The 11,983-nt window shown below is 40.0% G+C and overlaps 1 protein-coding gene across 6 annotated transcripts in view; it reads right to left on the bottom strand.

Annotated features, from left to right (window-relative positions):
- Positions 1 to 10: 10 nt before the first annotated feature.
- Positions 11 to 11,983, bottom strand: part of LOC110978095 (phosphatidylinositol 4-phosphate 5-kinase type-1 alpha-like) — a 53,701-nt gene continuing 41,728 nt past the window's right edge. For 3 of the 6 annotated variants that reach the window (XM_022232791.2, XM_022232794.2, XM_022232796.2), the window contains exon 14: positions 4,278 to 11,745. In XM_022232791.2, coding sequence (XP_022088483.2) covers positions 11,415 to 11,745 — 331 coding nt within the window. In that variant the 3' untranslated portion in view covers positions 4,278 to 11,414. The other 3 variants (XM_022232793.2, XM_022232797.2, XM_022232795.2) reach the window with 3 other exon arrangements.

The following is an 11,983-nucleotide window of genomic DNA, read 5'->3' as shown; positions in this document are numbered from 1 at the left end:
TAATAGGAAGTTTGCAATGAAAGCAACTGCTTTATTTAGGGAACCACACCGTGATTTTTCCACAATTTACGCCAACCACAAAAATAGTGGCTGGAGCCCTGAGATGCCAAACCACCATGTAAATGTACAAATACATGTACTGTTACATAATGTATGTAAAATCATATTAAATTTGGAATATTGAGGAGCGTTAGCATCCAAGAACTGCTATGTCATTCTGATGGGTAGGTGGATTTTGGGGGTAGATGGCTACAGCATATGGGGAACATCGTCATAAAAAACTTTGGAATCTTGTACAGTACAAATGTATTTGTAAATACATGTACCTTGATGCTTTTTCAACAGATCAGTCCTCGATGAGCTGCTTGTCAGTATATGACTACTTTATGACTTCTGGGTTAAAGTGTGACCACCTTAGCATGCAGGGTTTGTAGACACTCTCATCTTCAACACAATTCCCCCTTACATTTTTTCCAAAGTAATTCGTACTTTAGAAATCACCTTTGGCAACCAGGTTTGCAAATCCTGCATTGTGGAAAACAAAAAGAATTTTTTTTTTCCTGCGGACAAGAATGAAATTTTATACAGACACTGTGGTCATAAGAAATGAACTCCATTGATCCCAATGCTCGTTCACTCCATCCATTAAGCAGGTTCTGGTGTCAGTGAACCAACGTTGGGTCACTGATCATGATCCAGATCCATGTGAATCAAACAGGCCCATATTTCTTCAGTGAACATTATATTAAGGGAATAAATACGTGCTTGGCCAGCCTTAAACATGCGTTTAAGACTGGCTCAGGAGTATGGATGTGAGTAATGCCCGAGCAGCAACAATTATCAGTGTTCAGTCTCCTCAGCCAGTCTTAAACGTTAGTTTAAGACTGGCCAAGCACATATTTATTCCCATGCATAAATACCTTTCTAGGAAGAAAGTCAAAAGAAGTCAATATATGATGGATTTCCAGTGATTTTCTTCTAGAATTTTACTTTCATTTACCCAAACACCTCTGTCCATTTTATGGTATATTCCTTGTGCAAGTTTTCCAAAAGAATCTCCTCATATGGACTTGGCATGCGCTTGGCAAGCCGTATACACACAGACTCTTGACCAATCAGAATCGATTATGTCTTGCATCCATGTGCCAGCATATGATTTATGCAGCAGGCATTATCACTTCTCAGCAAGCACACCAAAGAATAATACACGGTCCAGTTGCACATTGTTGAATATTGTTGAGGTATTTACGAATGAATTTACATTTGATGTACATGTATATCCATACCCACATGTCATGTATGAGGGGAATGACCCCTCCCCCTTCGATGATGAGTTGTGCTTAAGGCTTCTCTCTTCACACAATGCTCTGTTTGAGTGGTTTACAAGTTTATCGACCTGCAAACTGAAGGAGATAACGAAAGTATCTTTCCCAGGGTGACAAATTTATGATCCGGCCTAGCAGTCAAATGAAGCAGTAATGGGCATTACAGTGATATGTGAAAACTATAACATGTAACAAAAACATTCAATGTTGACCGTTGCAAGAAATCTAAAAACTAGAAGAATCCAGTCTTACCTCTGTACTGAATTGGTGCTTTGTGGTAAAATCTGGTCGTGTTTTCTACTGGCCAAGGAGAGAATTTGTCCATTAAAAAGAACATAAAAGTCTATACAAAGAAAGAAATACGTCTAGCTGTGTACCCTGATAATGCCCAACATCAAAGCATTGTGAAATATGTACATGACACTAAACCCAAAAAGACAAAATGGCAAAATGGAAAGTGAAATATCAAAATGATATACCTAAATCTCCAACATTCTTTTAGAGGGATCTTTAATTGAGAAATGAACCAGCACCATCTTCAAATCTTTGGGGAAAATTTGATTTACAAAAATACAGTTGTACCAGCTTCTAAATTTATGCCACATTTATTACAAATCTATTCCACAAAGTTACACCATTGTTCTCTTGAATTAATTGGGCTGGTTCCCTATCATGTCAACTCCCAGATGTTAACCAGTTAATTAATGCATGCCAGTAATGCGTTCACCTGATATTGTGTCGGCATGCCATCTCACACACGCATCGCCACAAGAGTTGAAACTCCTCTGAACTTTGAGCAAAGTTTGAATGCTGAGCCAGAAAAAAACTGATTGGCTGATCCAAATCAAGTTTGCTTGAATAAAATCATCAGCACAGTATTAATAAAAATATTTGATGGTTTTTTGGGGGATACAAGAATATACTGCACATATTTCAACAAGATTGCACCCATCTTCAACCTGTGCAATATAATTACAACTCGTGCAATATAATTACAACTTGTGCAATATAATTACAAATCGTGCAATATAATTACAACTTGTGCAATATAATTACAGCTCATGCAATAAGTTCTTGTATCCTCTCAAAGCCATCGAACGTAATTCTTGTTTGTCATGCTTTAAGAAATATTTCTCCAAAGTTTTGACTTGTTGCAAGATTTTCTGATACAGGAAATGATAATGAGTCCCTAAACATAAAAATCATGGTGGTTTTAAGTCTGATCACAGGAGTACTTGAATTTCTGCCCCCCCCCCTTTTAAAAGACGTTAATGTCTGCATTCATCAGTTATCTTTTTAAAATAAATCTAATCATTTGTTACTTCCACTACCATTTAGCATAATGCATTTTTCAGAAATTCAATCTCAAACTGTAAACAGTTTAACACAAGAAAACCAGCCTGCTCTGAGATTCGAACCCTCTACCCTCGCAATGCCGTACCAGCATTCTAGCCCTTATTAAGCTATATGCAACTCAGTATGCTGGTCTCCTGAGTGTATTAAAATGTCTGTTCTGGGTATTAAGAAATGAAGCCAGATAACGCAAAAGTTAAAAAGTAACATAAACCTCCCCAAATATATCTACAATCACATTTCATGATATAAAACTTGGCACCAAACTCTTAAATCTGACCTTTTTCCCCTATAGCATCACCAAAACCTGGTAATACATCCAAGCTCTAGTATTACACATAGCACTTACATAAATAATGTTAATCCCTGCTTTATTTACAGATAATTACAGAGGGTTTTTAACAGGAAATTTTTGAAAATAGTCATTTGTTTTTCATTCTGACGGTTTACACCATTTGCACGTAAAGAACTGTACACTACTGTTTAAAAAGACGGATTGAAAACAAACAATAAGTCCTCATTTTGTGCGGGCATCAAGTGAAAACCTCCAGATACTCTACACCAAAAGAGGAATGGTATCCCTTCTATTTTTTTGTTTTGTTTTGTTTTTTTAATTTGGGTATACTTTTCTTTCTGGTACCAACATGATTTTAGAGTGGAGATTATAGAATTGGAGAGTGGTGAAACCAAAATCAGCCATGTCCATCACAAGTCCCTTCACAAGGCCAGTCATACGTAAAGGGTGAACAATGACAAAAGAATGCTTTTGTCACAGCTCATTTAAATTAGCTTGTGAATTGGCTTAAGACTGAATGACTTGTTACGGACATATCATGGACTCGAATACAACACTATACATGAAAGATGGCTGAAATCAAACACTTTTCCTTTGTGGATGACCTCTATTTAAAAAATAGCTGTACAAAATTTATGACAATCTAGGGTTCAGAGTCGATCTTGACAAATAGCTTTCTCCTCATTGTTAGTAGCCGAAAATGTAACAAAAGATGGTCAACAGGAGACAATGGAAAGTAATAGGCCCCAGTTAATCTTTACTATGATAACAAAGTAGTGTAATTAGTGACAAATAAGAACCAACTACTCCAAGGCTTTCAAATCTTGGTATGACGCGTATCTGTTGAGTGTCTTCGTTGGTCATCTTAAAAGCTTTGAACAACTTAAATATGAGCAGCGACATGCTGTACATGCAAATCTTTGGATGTGCTTTGGAATACCTGACACTACCAACTGCTGGGCACTTACAAAAATACAACAGTCAAAAATGACTTCACACCGAAGCCTATGCATACGTCCGTTAAATACTCTCATGACCTTTGGAAGGTCACTGCACGATCCACTCATCCAGCTGAGCGTATCTTACAGCTTTAAGCAGATATCACCCTGCTGCAGAAGGGCCTGTGTGCTCCACACTCCGAGTATCGAGTATGGCATACCCTGCTTTGATTGACAGATAGTGAGACAAGCTTTGACTGAGTCTGCATTGCGATTGGCTGGCTCTTGCTGTCCAACAGTGTCTCCGAAAGCTGATTGGCTCTTCTTAGGATGACTCAGGGAGCTCTAGCCCTATATCCCTACCACTGCACGAAAACAAACAGGAGAAAAATCAAAGAGGAACAAAAGAAATCTCATCATCACCAAAACAAACAGAATAAAAGATACAAAATCTCTAGGATGTTTTGTGCAATTGTTTTCTTTTTTTTTTTCCCTTCTTGTTTTATTGAATGAAACAACCTCATACCAGAAATGGTCCATTTTGTCCTTTCGGAACGAGCCAACATATGATAAATATTATTTACAACTTTATTTGTTGTTTTTTTTATACTCTTAACATCTTACAGCACGCATATTAATAAGCACATGGTTCCATAATGCTTCTTCAATTTTTTTAACCAGTAATGGTGTTAGATACAAAAAGCAGTTACACATGCAAGTGAGAAGAATTTTACACCAGCTTTAATACGTTTTTCTTTGTTAATAATTTACAGAAGAAATTGATGCCAAAACATGGCTACTGAAGTATAAATAACAGAGTCATAACCTGCAGACATACAATCACTAAACAAAATATGAATAAAATCAATTGTAAAAAAATCAATTACATACATCACTTTTAGACAACACTTCCCCCCTCAAAAAGCACAAGAATACAGGGTATCATTTTGACCATAAATACATCTCCAACTTCTCCATGAGGAATTTATTGAGAACTCAATGAGAATACTTTCACTTTCTAGCGTGGAATTTGCTTAACATCCTTTTTGGTTACTGCAGTAGTAGTCAGGACTTAAGACAAAACTCAAGGATACTAATACGGTCATTTTACAATAGTGCGCCATCAAGAGTTTGCAACGCGTTGACCTATCACAATGCGCAAAATTTGTTGACCCAATGCGCGTTTGGAAAGGATCGATAAATTTTGCGCGTTATGATTGGCCAATGTATTGCAAACTCGTGGTGGCGCACTATTGTGAATCGCCCGTATTACCCACAGACCACATGTGCGAAGGAGAGGGGACACTTCTTTTTATACAGCAACAGGATTCCTCGGGGCTGGTAGACAACATGTGCACTCCTGCTGGTTCCGCACACCATACATGGTCATTCCTTTGATTGGAAAACACTCATTTTTCTCCTACTGTGAGAACACTCCTTATCGATGATTTCCTGGACTCGTCCTGTTCATTTTGGGGCGGTAAACTCTGACCCAAAAATGCTTCTGAAACTGTCTTTCCGCAGAGTATTAAAAGGGCACGTAGCATCAGTGTCATAGTTCAGTCCATCAAAAGTCCTGTTATCATGTCCCTTCACAAGTCCAGTCAGTCACAAGACATGTTATATATAATGGGTGAATAATGACACAGGAATGCTTTTCTCACAGTTCACTTGAATTGCTTGTGGCTTGGCTCAAGACTCGACAATTTGTGGTGGACTTACAGGGACTTGTGATGGACTCGACTACAACGCCGGACTATTGGCCATTAGCAGGCCTATGCGACATCTTCACAACCTCCATTACAGGGTCCCACGAGTTACAAAGCAAAGCTCACTACATGTAGCTTCAACATGTGGCGCAGAGAGTACCCATGAACCGAACAGACACACATGAACCAGTTCTTCACATGGGATGACCATCTGTGGATCACTGGTTGATTTTCCCTGGTAACCTGAGCACAAAATATCCTTGGTAACAGGTAAAAATCTTAATTTGAGCGACAACTATTGACAATTATAGTTCAACTAACAACGAACGATGGATGGTTTGGACTATCAAGTTGACCATTTGGGATCAGTCACCAGGCCATGAGGTATAGTCCCACCACTGGTTATCAATGACCGATTTCATTTATTATTAAGGGAACTTTTCACAAAAAAAAGGAAATTGTACAAGAATTCAATGACCATGTTTTCGCTGTCAGAATCAAAGCCAATGGTGCAATTTGAGAAACAATGAGATTTTAAAAAAGAGGCCAACAAGGGTCATTTGAGTGTGATTGTTAAAAAGTGACGGACTACTGGTTGAACTATAGTTCACGGCCAAACTTGTCTACAGATGTACAACCGGTCATTCCTTGATCTTTCACTACGTTGATCCTGTGTGGGCTCAGCCTCTCTCGCTGTAACCAGTGAGGAAGTATTTGTACATGTACACGAAACCATACTATTGGAACACTCATCTTTCACTGGCTTGTGTCTTTTTTTTCTTTCTCACATTCAATCAGAAAAGAAACCTAGATAAACAGGTTAGATTTTTGTGTTGATTGTGAAAAACAAAATCACAAATACCTGAAAGTTACTGAAACTGGCTTGGCTTAGATTCAAATACATTTCAGAAATGTTTCAATGCAAACTGTTTTTGCTTCGCTTTTAATGGGAAAAAAAAGTTCAAAACAGTCTCAAAAAACCTTTGAAAAAATGTACTCATGTGTAAAAAAAGTGTGGGGGGGGGACTTGGGCTCGAACCTGTGATGTTCACAGTCAAATGATTCTCTTCTGCGAGTCGGCTGGGTTACAGTTGAGCATGGTGCTCTCAAGGTGGTGCGGCAGGAAATCTGGAATGCACATTACTCTTGGATCACATCCAATGAATGGTCAATGTGCCCCCTTTCTGGAATCTTGAAATGACCAACGGATTCAAAAGTGTATTTCCGGTCCGGTTGAGGGCACACTTGGCTTACTCGATAACTCCTACTGTTTGTACACTCACGAGTGTACTTGTGTTAATAACACAGAAAATTTACAACAAGCCAGCATCTGCCAAATTTGACACTCATGGCTCGATACAAATTTCAACCAAGTAAAATGAACCAGAAATAATATAACACTTCTTAAACAAGTGGGTTTTAAGAGAAAGTTTGACGCCAGTGACGGAGGAGATGGTGTGAATATCTGAAGGCAGTTTGTTCCACAGATGTGGGTCAACATGAGAAAAGGATCTATTCCCCCAAGACTCTGAGTAATGCAATCAAATACAATCATGAAATTCACAGCTGCATAAACACTGATAACTTAAATCAAGGGAAACATTTCAAACACTAAACGAAATAAAACCAAATCCCATTTTGGATGTGTTCCAACGAAATACGGACACAGAAATTAAAAACAAGTTCTCCAGTTGATTCATTGAAGCTATCCGATAATACAGAAATGGTAGCGTTCACCCCTTCCTTATGTAATCCCAAGAGAAGGAATCAAAGCCCTGTCGTTGCCCAATCTATTAAAATTTAATGATAAAAGTTTTTTGTTCTGTGCTACTCTGTTCAGTGTTTGTGTGAACAGGTCACATATCATTACTCAAACACAAGCTAACTCCCAGTCAAGAACACAGCTTTCTACTGTTCTTGAGCATTACGCGGATATTTTACAAGTACAAGTACTTGGTACAACAGCACTCTTGCTTTTGAAGCACTTTTTGGTTCAAATGTGGGAAACCTGTGACATAATTCTATTAACAAGCGTCTGAGACAGTATTGGTTGCATGTCCACATACACGTAGTCATGTGCCACACAGTTGACTTCAAGTATAACGGCAAATTGTGACCCGCTTGGCCAAAAAAGAGTCAAATAAGGCCAGAGCCACTTTTGAGTCAAAGGCCTTTGAAAGAATCTTGCAGAGTTTAAGCAATAGGAATCCTCAACAATTTAAAATCTTCACAACCTCCACTTTCATCATACCAAACTGAGTGACGCATCAAAACAATGAGCTCAAATTCCTCAATCTTATACAAAGTAAAACTCAAAAGTGGCTCCAGTGACTTGTGACTCACTTTTACAGAACGGGTCACAAATTTTCATAGTAAAAAAAGAAAATTTAACCATGGTGCCATATAACTATCGTTTCGTCTCACTGTTCAGTTTCTTATATTAAATGGCAACTGCTTTTTAATCATGCAAAACACAATCTCCACATTGATCACATTTGTGCATAATTCCAAACAAAAACATTCATTAAAACATTCATCAAAGTATTAACCTTAATGACACGCACATATAAGGTAAAAGTGGCGTGTGTATATACCTTTTTCCCCGTAAACAAATACAATATTCACATCTCTAGATACAGGAAACGGACAATAACGAGACTAGAGACATTGAATGCAAACATACGAGAACAGAGTGCCACCTTCCACAATGGTTTGTTTTGTCACTGTCCAATATGATCTAACTGCAGTTGGATTTCCAACAAATTTCTGGAATCAGATCTGCCAGTGTTACACTGAATCAAGAGAAGCATAAAACAACTCCCCTCTGCCAGAAAATGCGGCATTAACAACAAATGATTCCAAAAGAAAGTGAACGTAAAATAGGTCCACAAAAGTGGAAATTGGTGGCTGGCCAGACACTCATTAGCATCAAGCAGACTTTGAAGCTTAGCATATGGGCCATAATGTTACACAGCTGCTTAACATTGACAGAGCTGCTTTAACCCTAGCCCCTAAGGGTGTGTCAAATCATGTTGAAATTGGAGGATGGAGGACTGTTAGGGTTAAAGGAAAAGTCTAATATTGAGAATGCACCTCATCCAACAACACCCACGACTCAGTACACTCAAGTTAACTTGCCAGCTATAGTTCCAACACAAAACTGTCTTTGCTTTTTTGCTGGCCAAGCTGGAATTACAAGCCCAATTAAAACATTTGGCAGAATGACTGGAACGTACACAATAGGCCCTATTCGTGGGGACCCAATTTCAGTCACATTCCCCAACGTAGGGTATTTATTTGAAAACGTTAAATTCAAAGAACCAGACTATATTCTACAATTTCATTCCAACCCCCAAAATCACCTGGTACCATCCCATTAAGGGTTTCAAATTTATATTGTACGTTCGTGAATACGACTGAAATTGGGGACGCCAGTCTATTTATGAAGCACAGAGGTAGGTTGGAAAAGACAAAACAAGAACCAAGAGCTCTCAATGCCCAATTAATTTCTTGCATGGGCCTATTAGACCGGCATGCTATAAATACAACCACATACATATACCACTACCAAAGCAGCCATAATTGCACCCATCAGTACTCCTTGGGGATGTGAAAAAACTACATGTATACCGAGATTGAACAATTCAGGGCATTTGGGATTAAAATGAAAGCAAAACCACTTCAAGCCATGCACAAGGCAAGCATTTAAAGGATTTTTTGGTTTTTACATTTTACGCACAATGTCCATGTTTTAGTAAACCAGGGTTAGTATTTGTGGTTTTGCTGGAAAAATAACTAGGTCTCAGTATGTTGCTGCTGAAATTTGACTGTGAATGGGAAATTTTATGGAAAGAATTCCCGTTCACATTCGCATTCTCATTTCACAAGATGTGAAAATGTTTTCCAATTCCAGTAAAAAGATGTCAAAATGTTTTCCCAATTGTGTAAATAGGTGTGAAAATCTTCTTCTCCGTTAGGGAATAATTTGTCACATTTTCACAGGCAAGGAAAATAAATTCCCTGGGAAGAGAAAAAGTGTGAGGAGAACATTTTTCCCATTCCACGGTTAACTTTGAACTGCAATATACTGTAGTTTCGGAACAACTGCTGATAACGGAAAGCAAAGGTAGTTTTCCAGCTCATACATCTTCAGCACATAAGAGACATCTCAACTTTTTGGCTTCATTGAGCTAGCAAATACCAAACAACAGTGAGCATAGGGCTCAGACAAGTCAACCATTTGCCAACACGAGTCGGAACAACACGACCTTTGAGACAACTCGACTGCTGGGACAACTAGACCTTCTGTGCCTCCAATGGACAGATAACTCAACCGTGGAGACAAATCCTTAATTGAGACAAGTTGACTCATAATGAATGTGCTTGAGCTTTTACAGTCACATCGCCCACACCTTTTCTTCAAATTAAAAAAGAGAAAGGACTGGGCGTCAGATTTACCATCTTCCAAACCGGCAGACTAGTGACTGATCATCATTGCAGCCAAGGTAGCTACATGCATGCACCACAGACTGTGTGCCATGCCACCTGTGCATGCCGCATTGCCGTTGTGGCCACGCACCATGCTGCCGACATGCTGTTTACAAGTCTAGTGCATGCTACATCATCAGGTCCCTATGCATGCCACGCCTGGTGAGTCGAGTCACATGTGCACATCATTTACATGTGCACATTAAACAGTCAAGTTGTTTCAACAGACGACTTGGTAAACGGTTGAGTTGTCCCACCGGTCGAGTTGTCTCAACTGTCGAGTTGTCCCGAGTCAAATTGGCCAACGGTAGACAGGTAGAGTTGTCTGACTGTCTGTGAGCAGTGTTTTGCCATAACACTCATGGGGTGGTGGTGTCTCGTGAGTTTTAACCCTCAAAGAGCCGGGTTATTTTGGCCCATCTCAAAGATTGGTGGGGGTGGATTCCATCACAAAGAACTTGGCTGTGCCACGCTCAATTTTTTTGAAACTTGGCATGCATACAAAGACGCTCCTTAAATTATAAATGCGAAGTTTGAATTCAATTGGACATGCAGTTCTGCGGTCATTTGAAGTTCATGTCTGCATGCATACCAGCCCATGCACATTGAGCACCGCAGTGGTAAAAGTATACATTTCTTGGCTGACCCATCTCGAGAAAAATGCGAGTTGCACAAAAACGCTATGTTCGAATCTCACAACACAGGTGTCAAAGTGATTGCAAAAGGTTACTCTAAAATAAAGGCTCAGCTCCAGAGAAAAAATGCCCAGTTGTGGTATTGGAAAAATGTCAGCCAGCTCTTTTAGGGTTAAGTGATTGTGCTTGGATTGGCCAGAGACTTGAGACTATCAACGGTGATATTTTGTACATGGCTGGTTAAACAATGACCTGGCCCTTAGTGCCCTGGTACCTCCAATATCCCCATTTCAAAATATTTTGCCCTAGAGCTTTTGTAACTGGGCAATAAACAGAAATCAGGCTTTGGCATCATCTGACTCATTTCAGGCCTTCTCACACTGGTATTCATGTCATTATGTCTTTACGAACCTGCACAAATTCAGAAGTACCCCTGGTTAATGGCTTGCCAGTTACAAAGCACCATCTTCAAGTAACTTGTGAAATATACATTTGATACTTTAATAGTCTGGTCACTGTGCCAGCTGGCAAATGTCTCAAGGTTAGGCATGAGTTGAATGATCCAACCTCTTGGACACAACTAAAAACACAGTCTAAGAAGGCCTTTTTGAGATATGTTTACTGACGTAATCAAAGCGGTTAGAGTGTAATAAGCGTGGTAAGCTCTCCTCTCACAACCAGCACTGCTCCTCCCCATCGGCTACATCCTCCTGGTGATCGCCCACCTCAAACTCCGGTTCTTTGTCCTCCTCTGCCTCCTCCTTGTTGAGTACCCTCAGGTGGACCTCACCTTCTCGGGCGGGACTGGGCAGCTCCTGCAGTCTCTCGGCCGAGTCTGCCGACAGCTCGGCGGCCATCTTGCGGGGCGAGGACTCGCTCTGCGTGTCAATGGTGCTGCTGCCGCTGTAGGTGCGAGGGGTGGAGAGGGAAGGGGGAGTCATTGTTGGGGACGTGGTCGGGGTGGTGGTTGGGGTGGTAGGTAGCATGGTGGTCAGTGTGGGCCTGTGGTGAGCGAACAAGAGAGAGACAGAGAGAGAGAGAGGCAGGGATGGGATGGGAGGGGTGGGGTGAGAGGTAAGCAGCGAGCAAGGAGCGTTAGTATGAATGCTTTGAGTGGTCGGTTAGTTGAAGCCCCAGTTTCTGGTCTGTGTGTGAATTCCTCAAGATCTGCACCCAAATAAATCCTACAAATGAGTCAGAAATTGCCAAAGCTATACCGTATCTATTCTACGCCATATTT

This window comes from Acanthaster planci, linkage group LG08 (genome assembly GCF_054643075.1).
Source record: "Acanthaster planci isolate LZ-2023a linkage group LG08, COTS_SCS, whole genome shotgun sequence".
Taxonomy (NCBI): domain Eukaryota; kingdom Metazoa; phylum Echinodermata; class Asteroidea; order Valvatida; family Acanthasteridae; genus Acanthaster; species Acanthaster planci.
The sequence above is the reverse complement of the archived record's forward strand: the minus strand, read 5'-3'. Positions and strand labels throughout refer to the sequence as shown.